This window comes from Halichoerus grypus, chromosome 2 (genome assembly GCF_964656455.1).
Source record: "Halichoerus grypus chromosome 2, mHalGry1.hap1.1, whole genome shotgun sequence".
Classification (NCBI taxonomy): domain Eukaryota; kingdom Metazoa; phylum Chordata; class Mammalia; order Carnivora; family Phocidae; genus Halichoerus; species Halichoerus grypus.
This window is the reverse complement of record NC_135713.1, coordinates 96,389,089-96,406,382: the sequence shown is the minus strand read 5'-3', so window position 1 is coordinate 96,406,382 and position 17,294 is coordinate 96,389,089. Positions and strand designations below refer to the sequence as shown.

Here is a 17,294-nt window from a genome sequence, read left to right as displayed (position 1 = left end):
AAGAGGGGAGAGGGTCAGAGGGAGAAGCAGACTCCCTGCTGAGCTGGGAGCCTGATGCGGGACTTGATCCTGGGACTCCAGGATCATGACCTGAGCCTAAGGCAGCCACTTAAATAACTGAGCCACCCAGGTGCCCCTCTTGGTGGTTTTTTAAAAAGTTAAATATACACCTACCCTATGATTCAGCCATTCCACTACTGAGTATTGACCTCAAATAAAATATATGTCTATAAAAACACTGCACATGAATGCTCATAGCAGCATTATTTGTAATAGCCAAAAACTATAAAAACCCAAATGTCCATCAAGAGATGAATGGATAAGCAAACTGTGTTGTATCAACACAAGGGAATACTACTTAGCAATGAAAAGAAATCAAATACTAATACAAACAGTAACATGATGAATCTCTAAGAAAGAAACCAGGCCAAAACCCTCCCACATACTGCATGAGTCCATTTATATTAAACCTGAGAATATGCAAACTAACCTATAGCGACAAAAAAAGAGATCAGAATGGTTGTTTGGGAATAGGGAGAGGAGGGATGACAAAGAGATGGAGCAAACTTTTGAGGGTGATAGATATGATAATGATCTTGATTATAATATCTTCAGGATAATATAAAAACTGACCAAATCATGCACTTTAAATAATGTGCAGTTTACTGTAGGTTAATTATATCTCAATAAAGCTGTTAAAAATTTTTTTCTTATATTTTCTGAAAAGCCTTTCTATCATTGTAAATTCTATATTTTCTATCACTCTTACCAAGATTGCAGTTTCATTATAAACTATTTTTATTAACGTAATGAAATCAAAGGTCATCTGTGTTCTGCATAAAAGAATGTGTACAACTAAAATAATGTGTCCTCTTCTGCTGAATGCTAATTTATATACTTAATATATATAAACTTTATATAGAAGATGAAAGAGTGACATGAAATGTTTTTGAAAAAACTCTAGAAATACAGAAATGTACATCTTCAGCTGTACTTACTACTTTCAGAAGCAGCCACCTAAAATCCTTTTCAGAATGATACAGTGATTATGTCATAGACTAAGCTTTCAAACAGTTGATATTTTCAACACTTTATTTTAGTGTCTCACACACAGTAATGTCTCTGAAATAAATCTCTCATGTTACATCTGTTAGTAAATGAAAGTCATGATGACAAAACCTCACCTTAATCTGTTATCCACTGGGCTCCTCTAAGTACTGGTTACTTTGATTTTTCCTCCAAGTCTCTTATACCTTATACTGTAGAACTGTATCAATCTTGATGGGAAAACTTAAGTAGAACTCTGAAATACTTGGTAATTTTAGATGAGCATACTCATCTAAATATCTCAGCTAAAAACAAGGAAGTGACTATTTTATTTTTTTTTCTTTTTTAGAGAAGGGGAGAGAGAAAGGAAGGGGTGGGGGGAGGCGGAGAGGGAAACAGAGAATCTTAAGCAGGCTCCATGCCCAGCCCAGAGCCTGATGCAGGGCTTGATCTCACACCTTGAGATCATAACCTGAGCCGAAATCAGGAGTTGGACGCTTAACTGACTGAGCCACCCATGTGCCCTACCCACACCCCCGCCACTTTACTTTCTTTCTTTTCTCCTCTTCTTCCTTCCCTTTTTTTTTTAGAGAGGGAAGGGGGGGGAACTCTTAAAAGAGACAAAGTGACATGCCATAGTTTCCTCTGGGAAAATGATACACTGGAATATAAGGAAATAAAAAATATGTGACTGTAACCATGTCAATGAAAGGCAAAAATGGAAGAAATCAGAAAATGACCTGTAAATCTAGATTTGTAAGTATTAGGCTCCAAAGATTACCATTCAGATTTATAGTTCTTTCACTTGAACTCTTAACCTTATATACTTTAAAACTCTTTTAAAGGTATGAACACTCAGAAAATTAAGGAACCTATAAATTCACATCAACATGTCAAAAATAAAAACAAATGCTGAGAGAGGCTGAGCTATTTGAAATCCTTTCATTTCATTAAGACTCTCAAACACTATTTTTGAATAGTAGGCAACATAAGGGGGAATCCCCAGTTTCTGTAGTGAGTTTTTCTCATTTCCTTACATCAGAAAGATTGTATATGTGTCTGTATGTGTGTGTGTGTGGTACACAGACACACAGGAACAGAAAAATATTGGCACGTAAGTCCTTCTGAACATACAGGATGGCAATTTGTTTAAATCTCTCACCTGTCTACTATGATAAAGAAGAAACATGGTTGAAGACTATGACACTGATATCAATCACACTAGGGTCAACAATCAGTTAGTTCTGGACTAGTGGCCTATTGCAGACGTGCTTTCTCTAAGATACAGTTGGCTAAAAAACTGAATTTAAAATATTTTCACATGAAAAAAGTCTCCGAGCTAAATGGGGATGAAAGTGACTGGTGGTACAAATTTTCTGTTTGGGCAGTTAATGCACAGGCACACAGATTAGGTTGAAAGAAAGAACAGCGTATTGCTCATGTTTCCTAGAGTAATGCATGTTTCATTAACACTTTTCCTCTTAGTGAGTTTCATCGAGAGTATACCTTGATTTGATAGATCAGTTAATATCTATAGTCATTCTTTTATATAGTTGATGACATGACAAAATGTTCTTGTATATTATTTACAAAATATGAAGAGATGTAAGTTAGGAAACTGGTCAGAAAATATAGCTAAATGGTAACAACTGGAAAATATAAAAGACACAAAAAATCCACATATGTGGCCATCTTCAACATTTAATACAATTTAATCATAAGAAATGAGGGTTTAGGTAGGGAATTTTTGATTTTAGATTGCTTTAATCTAAACTAAAGGCCAAAAAATCTAAGCGTATTAAGTCAGCTATTTAGTCTATTTTTTAATAACAGTTTTATTGAGATATAATTCACATACCACAAAATGGACTCAACATGTACAATTAAACAGTTTTTAGTATATTCATAGGTTTGTACAAGCATCACAACAATCAAGTTCAGGACATTTTCACAAACCACCCTGAAAAATCCCATACACATTAGCAGTCACTTCCCAGTCCTACACCTACTCACCAATTTACAGTATTCAGAGTATAAGGTTTTTGCTTCTTTTGTTAAGTTTATTCCCAAGCATTTAATTCTTTTTATAAACTGCCATAAAGATACTACCATAAATGAAACCATTACCTTAACCTTCACATTGTTCATTGCTAGTGTATAAATACAATTTTTTTTTTTAAGTAAGCTCTATATCCAATGTGGGCTTGAACTCATGACTCCAAGATCAAGAGTCACATACTCCATTAAATGAGCCAGCCAAGCACCCCACAATTGATTTTTTATATATTGATCTTATTCCCTGCAATCTTGCTGAACTCATGTTAGTTCTAATAGTTTTTTAGTGGATTTCTTATGCTTTTTTGCTATACAAGATAATGGCATCTTCAAATAGAAATAGTCTTAATTCTTCCTTCTGAATTGGGATGCCTTTTATTTATTTTTCTTGTCCAGTTGTCCTAGCTAGAATCTTTAATGCAGCGCTGAACAGAAGTGGCAAGAATGGACATGTTCCTGATATCAGGGGAAAAGCATTCACTCTTTCACCATTAAATGTGATGTTCATTGTGGGTTTTTCACAGATACTTTGGGTAGTCATTCCTAGTTTTTTGAGTGTTTTTATCATGAAAGAGTATTAGATTTTGTCAAATGTTTTTTCAACATCTACTGAGATGACCACCAGTTTTGGCCTTTATTCTACTGATATGATTATTTTATCAACTGATTTTCTCATGTTAAGCTAACTGCATTCTGGGATAAATCCCTTCTGGTAATGGTGTATAATCCTTTTTAGATGTTGCTGGATTTGGTTTGCCAGTACTTTATTGAGTATTTGTATCTATATTCATAAGAGATATTGGTCTATAGTTTTGCGATATCTTTGTCTTGTTTTGGTATCAAGGTAAAACTGGCCTCAGCAAACAATTTAAGAAGTATTCCTCCTAAAGTTTGGAAGAATTTGTGAAGAAATAGCATTAATTCTTCTTTAAATGTTTAGAATTAAGCAGTGAGGCCATCTGAGGCTGGGCTTTTCTTTGTGGGAAGTTTATTACTAATTATATCTCTTTATTTATTATTGGTCTATTTGCATTTTCTATGTCTACTTGAGTCAAGTTCAGTAGTTTGTGCCTTTCTAAGACTTCTGTCCATTTCATCTAAGTTATCAAATTTGTCGGCATACATTTATTTATTGCCTTCCCCTTTAATCCTTAATAATCCTTAATAATCAGTAGTAATAACCTTCCTTTCATTTCTGATTTTAGTAATTTGAATCTTCTCTTTATTTTGATCAGTTTAGCTAATAATTTTAATATCTTTTTGGGGTGCCTGGGCAGCTCAGTGGGTTGAGCGTCTGCCTTCGGCTCTGGTCATGATCCTGGGATCGAGCCCCACATTGGGCTCCCTGCTCAGTGGGGAGTCTGCTTCTCCCTCTGCTCCCCCCACCCCCGCTCATGTTCTCTCTCTTGGTCTCTCTCAAGTAAATAAATAAAATCTTTAAAAAAAAAATTTGGTATCTTTTCAAAGAATGAAGTTATAGTTTGTGTTTTTTGATTAATTCATCAAAATTTAATTTTGGTATCTTTAATTTTGTTAATTTGGTATCTTTTCAAAGAACCAATTTATAGTTTCTGTTGTTTTTTGAGTCTCTCTTTTTTTTTAAAGATTTTATTCATTTGAGAGAGAGTGAGACAGAGAGAATAGGTGGGGGGAGGGGCAGAGGGAGAGGGAGAAGCAGACTCCCCACTGAGCAGGGAGCCCGATGAGGGGCTTGATCCCAGGCACAACCTGAACCCATGGTAGATGCTTAACCATGTGAGCCACCCAGGCGACCCTCTTTCTTCTTTTATAATAAAGGTGTTTCAGCTATACATTTCCCTCTAAGCACAGCTTTAGCTGCAGCCCATCTGTTTTGGTATCTTGTATTTTTGCTTTCATTCATCTCACAGTATTTTCTAATTTCCTTTGTGATTTTTGTCTTTAATTCACTGGTTATGTAGGAGTGTGTTAATTTCTATGTATTTATGAATTTTCTAAATTTCTGTCATTGATCTCAAATTTTATTCCATTGTGGTTAAATGATGTACTTTGTATGATTTCAATTCTTTTAAATTAGTTGGAGCTTGTTTTATGGCCAAGAATAAGCTCTCTCCTGAAGAATGTTACATGTACTACTGAGAAGAACATATATTCTCCTATTGTTAAGTGGAGTATTCTGTACATGTCTACCAGGTCTGATTGTTTATAAGTATTTTATTTCCTTATTGGTCTTTTTCCTACTTTTTCTATCAATTGTTGAAAGCTAGATATTTAAGTCTCAAACTATTACTACTGAATTGTCTTTTTTTTTCCTCTTCAATTTGGTCAGGTTTTGGTCCATGTATTTTGGGGTTCTGTTATTACATGCAACTACATGTTACAATTGTTATATCTTTCTGATGAATTGAAACTGTCATCATAAAGTCTCCCCTTTTGACCCTAGAAATATAAATTAAGAAAAGATGACACAGCATATAACAGAAGAAAATTTACATTAGAGGTAAATAAGAAGTTTATTCACAAAAGATTGAGCAAACAGTCCTTCTGCCATGATCTAAACTCCTGAGGTCTTTAACTAAGGAAGGTGTTTTTGTAACCAAAAACTCCTCCTCTGGTCTAAAATTCAAATTACTTTAATTGCCTTTCTTCTCATCTTAGAACCTGTGGATGTTTTACTCTACTCTTCAAAACCCACCCCTAATCCTATTCTTGAAATACATACAACTTACTATCAGGTTGGTATACTAGTTTTACATTTTTAAAAACTTAACATATTGCTATCACAGTATGTGATCTAAACCAAATGATGGCTATAATGGTGAGTATCATTATAATGACCACTCTCAAGAATGAAGTATCATTTCTCCTTTTTCTGATGCTTGTTGGATCTAGCAGAAAGACCCTGTCTTTATTTGAGAGATGACTGACACCCTAATCCCAGGCTATGATTAAGTAGTACCAGGTTTTTAAAGACTTCATGTTTTGTTCACTTTACCAGATTATATACAAAGCTTCCAACTTATTTCTAGAGGTTAACCACAGAAAGATACTTTCCATCTATGGTGATTAACAAGAGTTAATTTTCATCAACACTAAGAAAGGAATTACTTTAAACAGTGAATTCCAGAAGTGTACTTAAAACATGACTCATGATTTAAAAAATTATACAAACATCTTGTAGGATATTTCTCAAAATGACTTTAATAACCCTGTCTTCTGTTGCTTGGTTTCAAGGCTCTTTTCAAAAAAAGAGAGACTGGAGGCTTTCCTCAAATGTCTGGAAATCTGGCTATCTGTTCATATTTAAGAGTAAATTACTGGAAGCTCTGTAAGCATTAGCAGGGTTTTTTAATTAGTGGACTTAATCAAAGGGTGATCTGGTAGTGAGACAGCTTTTTCATGGTAGACATAGAAAATCTCTATTTATAGGTCCTTTCTTTGTGGTCATTCAGCATCTACAGAGTTATGTTCTAATTTCGTATCAGAAAATATATGCTTGGTTGATGCGTATTCTGGAAACACAGTAGAAGAAAGGAGCTGCAGTAAGTAGACTTTCATTTAGTGCCTGGCTTAGGGTTCTCGGATAAATTTCAACAATCAGTTTGTAAATTTCCACGTAATCCCTTTAACATAGGCCAATACACCTATCCTTTACTATGTCAGGTATTCCTGAATCTAGAACCCTCCAGTTCAATTTCTACAGAAAGTAAGTTTCCCTTCAATTCTGGGGAATGTAGGCAGGGGAGCTGACCAGGACGGAAGACTGGACCTGAAAGTTTTACAATTTTTTCAATAATTTTTTCAATGTCCAAACAAAATCTTTTTTCTATTAAAGCAGATTATACATTGTGAAATTTAAATGTAATTTGAAAGAATCTTTCCAAAATAATCCTCTAATTTCATAAAGGCAAATCTAGATGACTCAGTAAGGTTCAATATTTTAGTTCCAAGTTGGAAGGACCAGTTTGTAGTAAGAAGCTAGTATTTTGCAAGACTAGGAGGGGGCAGGTCATAAGGAGGAAGAGAGCCATGATGAAAATAAGAAACAGGAAGAGGGAAAGAAGGATAAAATGGGGAGAAAGAAGCATCAGACTTTAGTATCAATAATGGAATATTCCACTGTGATCTCTGAAATAGAAAATTAATGCCATGAATACAACAATTCGAAAAATTATTTGAAAATAGGTATAAATTATACTTCACATTCTTTCACAACTTTAGCAAAAATAAGCACAATTAGATTAACTTATTTTTTCACAAAGTCTTATTTTTGTAATTAAAAAAATTTTTTTGCAAACCTACTCATTTTTTCTTAAGGTATGTCAAAAGAAGAGTACTGACTATGAATCACAGGTTCCTGGTTTTGTTTGTTTAAGATTCCTCATGTAAGTGATACCATGCAGTATTTGTCTTTGGTTTATTTCTTTTACTACAAGGCCCTTGAGGTTCATCCATGTTGTCACAAAGCACAGCTTTCTTTCTTTCTTTTTTTTTTCAAAGATTCCATTTATTTGTCAGAGAGAGAGGGAGAGACAGAGAGAGCACAAGCAGGGGGAGGGGCAGGCAGAGGGAGAAGCAGGCTCCCTGCTGAGCAAGGAGCCCCTATGCAGGGACTCGCAAATCACAGGTTTCAAATGAACAATTCAGAATTCCATCTAATAAGTTAGCCGTTATAAACAGAGCAACAATAAGTGAGTATATGAAATAAGCCACCCTGCTCCTGGGTCTGTAAACAACTGCACTATGAAATCAGAGCTATTTTTAATAATTTTCCTTTAATAACACTGAATATGTACTTTTCAACACCAGTTTATTGAGTGGAGACAGAAAAGAATGTTAAACAGAGAAATATACTCTAAATAAACATTCAAATTCCATTATAATGCTTCCCCCAAGAAATAAACTTTCAGTACTAGAAACTGATTTTACCAAATACTGCTGATATAAGTGGGCCAATGTCTGGAATTCAGAATGAGTCTTGTTAGATAATGAGTGGCCATTATTATTTAATGTCAGAATATATATTTTACTTACATGTCTTTTCCTAGAAGGAACTTTCATTTTCCAGTAGTTACACTGCTTTTAAAAAATTGCTCAATTAGATAATTATTCTTGTTATATAGTTATTATATAACTTTAGAAAAAACACTTTACGTAGCTGAGAGGAAAAAAATGTACTACTTACACTTTTCCTTATTGCCATTAGTGTTATGCAAGAAGTCTCCATCAGAACGTGTTGTAGGAAAGTCATCTTCATCATCTTCTACAACTAAATAAAATATATTTAAGGATATTAGGGTGAAAGGAAATAGGAATTAACCAGTTTATTCTTATGTTCGAATGAGTCAATATATCCTGGATTCTGTGAGTACAAGACCTTATTTACCTTTGTATTTTCAGTGGTTGTCAAGGTATGCCTAATAAACATGCTGTGGAATGTCTTTAAATACAATACATTATTATAAAAACTGTACCCATTCTCATTTGTGTAAGGGATAGTACTGAGACATGAATTATTTTGTCCTTTAGTCTTCCTATCCCTTCCTACCTAGCTTGGGCAATTTCATAATTCTACCAGAGGCCTGCAAGGGCTGAAAAGGAATGTAAAATAACTTGCATGCAGAAGATGCCTTAACTTGCCTCTGGGAGTTCTTAAATTTACTATTTCTGGATATATAGGGAAAACAGAATGACTTACAGGTGTGATATCAGTTTTCATTCATCCTAATGTGTCTGTGCCTGGACATCCCTTTTAACTTACCCAATTCTAGAAAAAACAGAATCCCCCATGTTTTCCTTCTGCATACCTTTTTTTCTATTTACTATCCCTTTTTCTACTGCCTAACATACTTTAATCCTCTGTATTCTGTATTCCACTTTTAATGCAAATTTATAAACCTTAGCCCCCAACCTTATTCTCTGCTTTCTATCACACTTTTTAATGGCTTCTTCTTCTTTTTTTTTTTTATTTATTTGACAGAGAGAGACACAGCGAGAGGGAACACAAGCAGGGGGAGTGGGAGAGGGAGAAACAGGCTTCCCGCGGAGCAGGGAGCCCGACGCGGGGCTCGATCCCAGGACCCTGGGATCATGACCTGAGCCAAAGGCAGACGCTTCACGACTAAGCCACCCAGGCGCCCCGGCTTCTAGCTTTCTTTCTTTCTTTCTTAGGTACTCCCTTTCTACATTAAGAAGTCTTCATTCTAAATTAATGTCTTACTTCTTGTCTGTATCTCTACATCAAGAGTAATTTCGCTCTACAACAAACATTTCACCTACTTTAGCTCGTGCTCTCTCTCTCCAATAGATGCAGAGCCCACTCCTGTTCCTTAATCCTCCCCTAAATGGTAGCAATCACCACGGAAAATACTTTTGTTCTGTGCTGCCATTTTCTAGTTACTAGGCTATTTCATTTTTTCATCACTTAAAAATTTTGCTACTCATCTGCAACAACTTTTTCAAATCATAAACTATTATCTACTAACACCTACTATTCATTTCTATGAATGAACAGACAATTCATATGGTCAATTCTAAGAAATCCACAGCATAGTGCTCTGCTTTTAAATCAGTACTTACCACCAGACAAGATCCTGACCTTGATTCAATACTACTCGGATGAACTGTTCTTAAATATTACTGAGAGGTTTGTGCCTCACTTATCTCATTAGTATCTACTTTGGGTTTCGTATCTCTAACCATCTAATAGCCTAGTACCACCAAACAGGGATTTTCAACTTTCTTTTTCTAGCCCAACACTTAATATATAAAATTGATGAAAACAAGAGCTGTTCTGGCTAACAGAGTAGACTTCCCCTTTCCTTCCCAACCAAGCACTCCTTGTCCTTCCCTGAGGCACCTTTAAGGGATATCTGACATGGTTTGAAACTACTGCCCTAATACAAATCCCCCAACCCAATCATTCCTGCTTTCCTTATCCTTGCAGTAATCCAAATGAACCACATTAAAAATAGCAGCTATTATTTACTGAAGTTTTGCTCTTGGGCACAGTGCTAATCTATATATTCTCACTTAATTCTCACAGTCATATGTGCGGGATATAATATCCACTTTACACTTGAGAAAAGAGATGTGGAAAAATGTTAAGTAATCTATTTCAAGTCATCAAACTAACAATGAACAAAAGAACAAGATTAATAGAAACTTTCCTTTAATGTGATACCTGTCTTCCTTTAAAATTAAACAGTAAGTTTAGGTTAGAGATAATGTCTTCTATTTCTGTAAACCCATATATCTATGATTTTAAGGGTTAATTAAATCCTACTGAAGCATGTGTGGGAATGGTAGGGAGGAAGTTGGGCTGAAAGTGTCTTACTAACAGTTCTGATAAAACATTTTATATAAAAACACTGAACACCTAAAATAAAATGAGAATTTGCTATTATTATTTCAATGACACACTTAATAAAGAACAGCGATTCTTAAAATTCTTTAAGCCATAAAAAAAGACTTCAAACCAAAAACATTCAACCCAGGAAAGTTATCATTCAGAACTGATGGAGAGATAGAGTTTTCCACACAAGCAAAAGCTAAAGGAGTTCATCACCACTAAATCAGCCTTACAGGAAATGTTAAAGGGACTTCTGTAGGCTGAAAAGAAAGTGCTCTCATTATCAACAAAAAAAAATATGAAAGAATAAATCTCACTGGAAAGGTAAATACAGAGTAAAGGTAGTGGATTAATCACTTATCAAGTTAGCATGAAGGCTAAACAAACAAAAGTAGATGAATTCACTACCCATAATCCACTGCTGTCATAGACTTAGTATTGATAATTTAATGAAAGATCTTTAGACTCAGTTCATCAACTCTGACCTACAAAGTAGGAAACTATGGTCCAAGTCCTTATTTCATCTTTACCCAATACGTATTCTTAAAAGCATCAGTATTTCTTAAGATAGCATTTATAGGGACATCAGTTGTTATGGGTTGAACTGTGTAGCTGCAACATTCATATGTTGAAGTCCTAACCTTCCATACCTCTGAATGTGACTCTATCTGGATACAGCATCTTTACAGAGGTCATTAGGGTGGGTCCTAATCCAATACGACCAGTGTCCTTGTAAGAGAATGAAACTTAAACACAGGCACTTATAGGAGGAAGATGATATGAAGACAAAGGGAGAAGGCAGCCGAGGAGAGAGACCTAAATGAGATCCTTCCCTCATGGCCCTCAGAAGAAACCAACCTTGGTTACAACTCATCTCAGACTTCTAGCCTCCAGAACTGTGAGAAAATAAATTTCTGTTGTTTAAGCCACCTAGTCTGTAGTACTTTGTGATATACGTTAGTCTACCACTGATGCTATTTATTCAAACATGAATAGTTTAAAATTATTTTTCAAAACTTCTATACAACCTGGTTATCACTGCATCCCAACTTCTACTCCTTCCACTATCACTTTTGCCCTTGACACGTTATATACTATTGATATGATCACTTAAAAAGAAATCAATTCCGTATATATCCTGTTTTTATTTAAAAGGCCATCTACAAGCAAATGAAAGATGATGTGTAGTGTTTAATTTGATTAAAAAGGAATACACACATTTTTCTGAATGAAGGAGAAAGAGAAGTTCAACTGCCTTTATTTTTAGAGAAATAAATATTAAATGTTAAAGAGCCTAAAACTTAGTGTATCAAATATAAAGAACTTCAAGGCTACTTAATTTAGACAAAATTAAGTACTTTAAGAGGAATATGGGCTTCTGCTTCTGACCAAGGTAGAATAAATAGGCTTACCCTCTAGCATGAAACTAAAAAACTGGAAACACTACACAAAACAATGGTTTTCAAGACATTGGATATTAGGCAACAAAGGACAGTGATTCCTGAGAGTCAGAAAACAAATAAATGAGCCCTATGATTGCTCTAGGTTACTGTCTCAGGAGAATTTCCAAGTGGTAGAATAAGGAGGAAAGCAGGAGTCTGGCAGACTCTCTAAGGTGAGGAGTAGATGACAGTACAGAAAGCAAAGGCAACTGGAGGTCAAGACAGAGGACTACAGACGAGAGACCTGTACAGAGAAAGAATTCCAGAGATCAGCAGAAGGTCCCCTTGAGAATTCAGTAGAGTACTGTTAGCACATACAAGTGAAGAAACTATAGAGGTCAGGGAAAGAACCATATGAAAAAATTCCAGGGACAGTATCCAAAACCTACATGGTACAGGGAAAAGTTCCTGTTTCCACAACACAGACTGGAAAACTTGTAATTCATAGGCTACTGGTTAGAGAACACTGAAGACTCTTGCCTCAGTAGTGGGGAAAAATTAAAAGACATAATTGTAAGGTTCTTATACTATGTTGGAAGTGGTATGTTACCTGAAGGCAGACTATGATAAGTTAAATGTACATACTATAACCCTAAAGTAGCCACTAAAATAACAAAGAGTTATAACTAAAAAGCCAACAAAGGAATTAACAAATAAAATCATTTTAAAAATACTCAATCCAAATGAAGGCAAAAGGAGGAAAAAGAAGACAGAAGACAAAAAGAATCTGAACTCAGATCAAACATATTTAATAAAACCAAGAAATGAAACCATGTCAAGTAACCTAGTTATACTGGGAATGAACTTCGTGCTATTTAGTAATACTGCTATGAGTAATTCATTTTTGCCTTCATGGCAAATAAAAGGAAAAATGAAGAAGAAATGTTAACAGTAATATCTTTAGCAGTAACAACGAAAAAATAACTTAAAAACTCACATTATGAGTAAGTTAAAAGAAGATCATCTTGCTTAAATAAAAAAAATTCACTAAATATTATTTTTAAATCTCTATGTAGCTCCATTATTAGTTTCTTCTTCTATGAGAAAAAGGCCAGAGGAAGGGATGGAGAGAGAGAAAAGTGAAGAGAAAAAGAAAGGGAGAAGAAGAGAAGGAAGAGAGTGCAATAAAGAGATGGAATGATTTCAGATTTGGAGGATTTAACATAAACATGCTTCTCTCTAAGACTCATGATGGGGTACAATCTTTTTTTTTTTTTTAATAAGCTCTAGGCCCAATGCGGGCCTTGAATTCATGACCCTGAGATCAGGAGTCATATGCTCTACTGAATGAACCAGCCAGGTGCCCCATGGGGTAAATTTATTAGACATACTCATGTGAAATGCCCCATGTTACCAAGATGATAGATATATTTTTTAATGGAATAAAGAGTTTAAAAATCACCTAAAAAAATTTCAGTCGTATCTGGTATGGGGGGGATCAGATTACTTAGGATGCATTATTAAAGTATATAAGTTATATGGACACCAAAATCTGTTACATTGGGAGTTTTCAGCAAAAGTGACTATAATTACCTTTATCACTTAAAGACATTACCCTTTAAGATCAAGAGGCTTTAAATCCATTCATTCTCCAAGTAAAAATAGTGGTAATAGCCTAATTAACCTTTATCCCTTTGAAGTTCATCCTTGGAGACAGCATCAGCACAGGCATCAAAGTACTTCTGTAAAGTATCAACTTGTCTACATAGGATATCTCTAAAGGTTTCCATTTCAGCCAGTTTTTCACGTAAACTGTGGCCTTTCTGAAAAACACATAAAAGGGGGCATGTAATCCAAGTTAACAAAACTGGAAATGATTTACTCCTATGATATTTCATCACCTTTTAAGGTGTACATCTTATTATTGAGGGAATGGGGTAAGGAGAGCTGTCAGGTTCAACATAATACTCCCAGGAATAGACTTGAACATGACTAATTAGTGGCTTGACAGTGATAAGCTTGAAGGAAATAAGAGAGCAGTAAGTCTGGCAATTTGCTAATATAACATTTAATATTTTCAAATTAAACACTGTGAGGAAAAATTGTGAAAGACTTTGATTGGGCAAATATGTTACTGGGTGACCTTCCAAAGGAACGGTGAGTGTCATCTACACAACTCTTAAGAGGGTGTTGTTTGGTCATACAGAATCTTTGATTTCGTTGCATTGGAGCTACTTTACAACTTTTTTTTTTTTTTAAAGATTTATTTATTTGAGAGAGAAAGAATGAGAGAGAGAGAGCATGAGAGGGGGGAGGGTCAGAGGGAGAAGCCGACTCCCGGCCAAGCAGGGAGTCCAATGCGGGACTCGATCCTAGGACTCTAGGATCATGACCTGAGCCGAAGGCAGTCACTTAACCAACTGAGCCACCCAGGCGCCCCTACAACTCTTTAAGTAGCAGAAAACTGAGAGTAATGTAAATGATTCGATTCCATATAGGTACAAATGAACTTTGTCCAGTGGATATACTTAGTTACTAATCTCTGAATACTGACCAGCTTTGCATATATTAGCAAAATCATTTCAATATTCCTTATATTCTCCCTTGAACCAATTTTTTCTTTATATCTTAACTCATTAATGAATGAAATAAAATCTGATATGTTCATTTTATATTTCTAAGAATCATGATTTTGCCCCTTAAAAACTATTCTATAACAACATCAAATAAATTACATTGTAGAAAATGTCTTTCAAAAAACTATCACATAAGTTCTTTTCACGACATTCAGTACTAAACTCAATTTATGCTGCCTTAAAGCCTAAATAAGCACAAACCTTGAATGAAGAGGTGGATGTTGCAGAATACCCACTTGCTCCAGACACCAGTGACACCATAGAGCCATGTCGACGTAAGCTGGATTCAGACCCATACCCGGATTCAGTCTAAAAATGAAAGTAAACTAGGTGAAAAAAAATTAAGCAAAAAGTACTTAATCATCACAAGAAGAGAAGTTCTACCTCTGTGAGGTGTTGGATGTTAACTAAAATTACCATGGTAATCATTTCACAATATATACATATATCAAATCATTATGTTGTATACTTTAATACAATGTTACATGTCAATTATATATCAATAAAACTGGAAAAAAAAAACAGGAGAAAACAAAAGTTTTCCCACAAATCAATAGGGCTATTAATGACAATAATTAGCAGTTTTGAGTCCATTCAAGAAATATTACCAAGCCACTGGCATAAGTAATGCCTTTCCATTCCTAATTGCCATTTAATTTAGAGATTTACTGAATAACAACTACATGTTGGGCTAGTGGGCTGAGAGTGTTTAATAACAGGAAAACTACCTAGAGTAGGCAAATTCATAAGGATGAAGTAGGACGGTAGTTACTAGGGACTAGAGGGAGGGGGAAATGAGATGGAATTTAACAGGCACAGGGTTTTTGTTGGAGAAGATGAAAAAGTTCTGGAGATGGATGGTGATGTTCAACATGAGTGGATTTCATGTCACAGAATTGTACACTTAAACATGGCTAAAATGACAAATTGTTATGTATATTTTACAATAAAAAAAATGGGACAGAATAAGGCTAAAAAGATAATGAAAAAACTTTCAGTACTATTTCTTTATAGGCTAATCACTTATCCTGACACAGCTCAAATATACTGTCTCAGTGAAGCCTTTTTTTTTTTATTACTAGCATTTAAAAAAATTTTTTTTTAGATTTTATTTATTTATATGACAGAGAGAGACAGCGAGAGAGGGAACACAAGCAGGGGGAGTGGGGGAGAGAGAAGCAGGCTTCCCACTGAGCAAGGAGCCCGATGCAAGGACCCTGGGATCATGACCGAAGGCAGATGCTTTACGAGTGAGCCACCCAGGCACCCCGAAGCCTTTCTTTTTATACCCGGCAGTTTGTCTCCATATTCTCAACCATTCTATATATTGATATGGCATTTACCACTCGATTATTATAGCTTACATTTTGTAATTACAACCGGAGTTGGATCTTCTAGAAGACTGTATCTTTTAAAAATTTTTGTAGTCACTTCAACAGTTCATGGCAGAAAGAAAGTTTCCAATTTTGGGGTGCCTGGGTGGCTCAGTCAGTTAAGTGTCTGATTTCGGCTCCAGTCATGATCTCAGGGTCCTGGAATTGATTCCCATGTCCCTGTGTCGATCTCTGCATGGGGCTACTTATCCCTCTCCCTCTGCCCCTCCCCCCTGACCTTGTGCACCTGCTCTCTCTCTCAAATAAATAAAATCTTTTTTTTTTAAGATTTTATTTATTTATTTGACAGAGAGAGACACAGCGGGAGAGGGAACACAAGCAGTGGGAGTGGGAGAGGGAGAAGCAGGCTTCCCGCTGAGCAGGGAGCCTGATGCGGGGCTCGATCCCAGGACCCTGGGACCATGACCTGAGCTGAAGGCAGACGCCAAATGACTGAGCCACCCCGGCGCCCCAATAAATAAAGTCTTTAAAAAATAAAAAAAAAGAGAAAGTTGTCAATTTTGTCAGTCTGTTAAGTAATCACACCATGGAAGATAATTAATTGAACTCCTGGACATTGGAGTACAGTTAAACTCCGCACTGTAATAATACTTGGGGTTGGCATTCTTCAGAGCACCAATTTTATAGCCCACCTTTGTTAAGACAAAAGCAGTACTAATGATATAGACAAAAGAATTGAACATTTGAAAAAAGTAACTTCCAAGTACCTGAAAAACCTGCTCAAGTGTTCTGGATCTCTGCTTACTTTCTACAGTTATTTTTAAAAACAACTATGAATAACTTTAGTTCTAGTCACTAAACTTAACAGGTAAAATAATATCTAATCATTTTTGGCATCACACCTAGTAGCAACAATTAGAAGTTTTTTTTAGCTTATTTGATTTTCAAGATTAAGATTAGGAATCATTAAAATTAAGTACAATGTATTATAGAAACTATTTCCACTGACATTTTACATCCTCTGTGTTCTAGTTCCTGAAAATCCATTACATTTCCTATACAGCTACTGGTTTACCCAAGACATCATTCTTTTTTTTCCCTTTTCAAATTTTTAATTTAAATTCTAGTTAGTTAACATATGGTACAATATTGGTTTCAGGAGTAGAATGCAGTGATTCAAAACTTACATACAACACCCAGTGCTCATCACAAGTGCCCTCCTTAACACCCACCACCCATCTAGCCCATCCCCCATCCACCTCCCTCCATCAACCCTCAGTTTGTTCTCTATTGGTAAGAGTCTTTTATGGTTTGTTTCCCTCTCTTTTTAACCCCCTCCCATATGTTCATCTGTTTTGTTCCTTAAATTCCACATATGAGGTGAAACCATATGGTATGTCTTTCTCTGACTTATTTCACTTAGCATAATACACTCTAGCTCCATCCCCATCACTGCAAATGGAAAGATTCCATTCTTTTTGATGGCTGAGTAATATTCCAGTGTGTGTGT

General features: G+C 35.5%; 1 protein-coding gene across 5 annotated transcripts in view; it reads right to left on the bottom strand.

Moving 5' to 3' along the window:
- The window catches only part of CERT1 (ceramide transporter 1), a 117,271-nt gene that overhangs the window by 49,849 nt on the left and 50,128 nt on the right, over nt 1–17,294 (bottom strand). For all 5 annotated transcript variants that reach the window (XM_078067180.1, XM_078067177.1, XM_078067176.1 and 2 more), the window contains 3 exons: nt 14,652–14,759; nt 13,499–13,637; nt 8,267–8,350 (listed from right to left, as the gene is read on the bottom strand). In XM_078067180.1, coding sequence (XP_077923306.1) covers nt 8,267–8,350; nt 13,499–13,637; nt 14,652–14,759 — 331 coding nt within the window. The remainder of the gene's footprint in view (nt 1–8,266; nt 8,351–13,498; nt 13,638–14,651; nt 14,760–17,294) is intronic.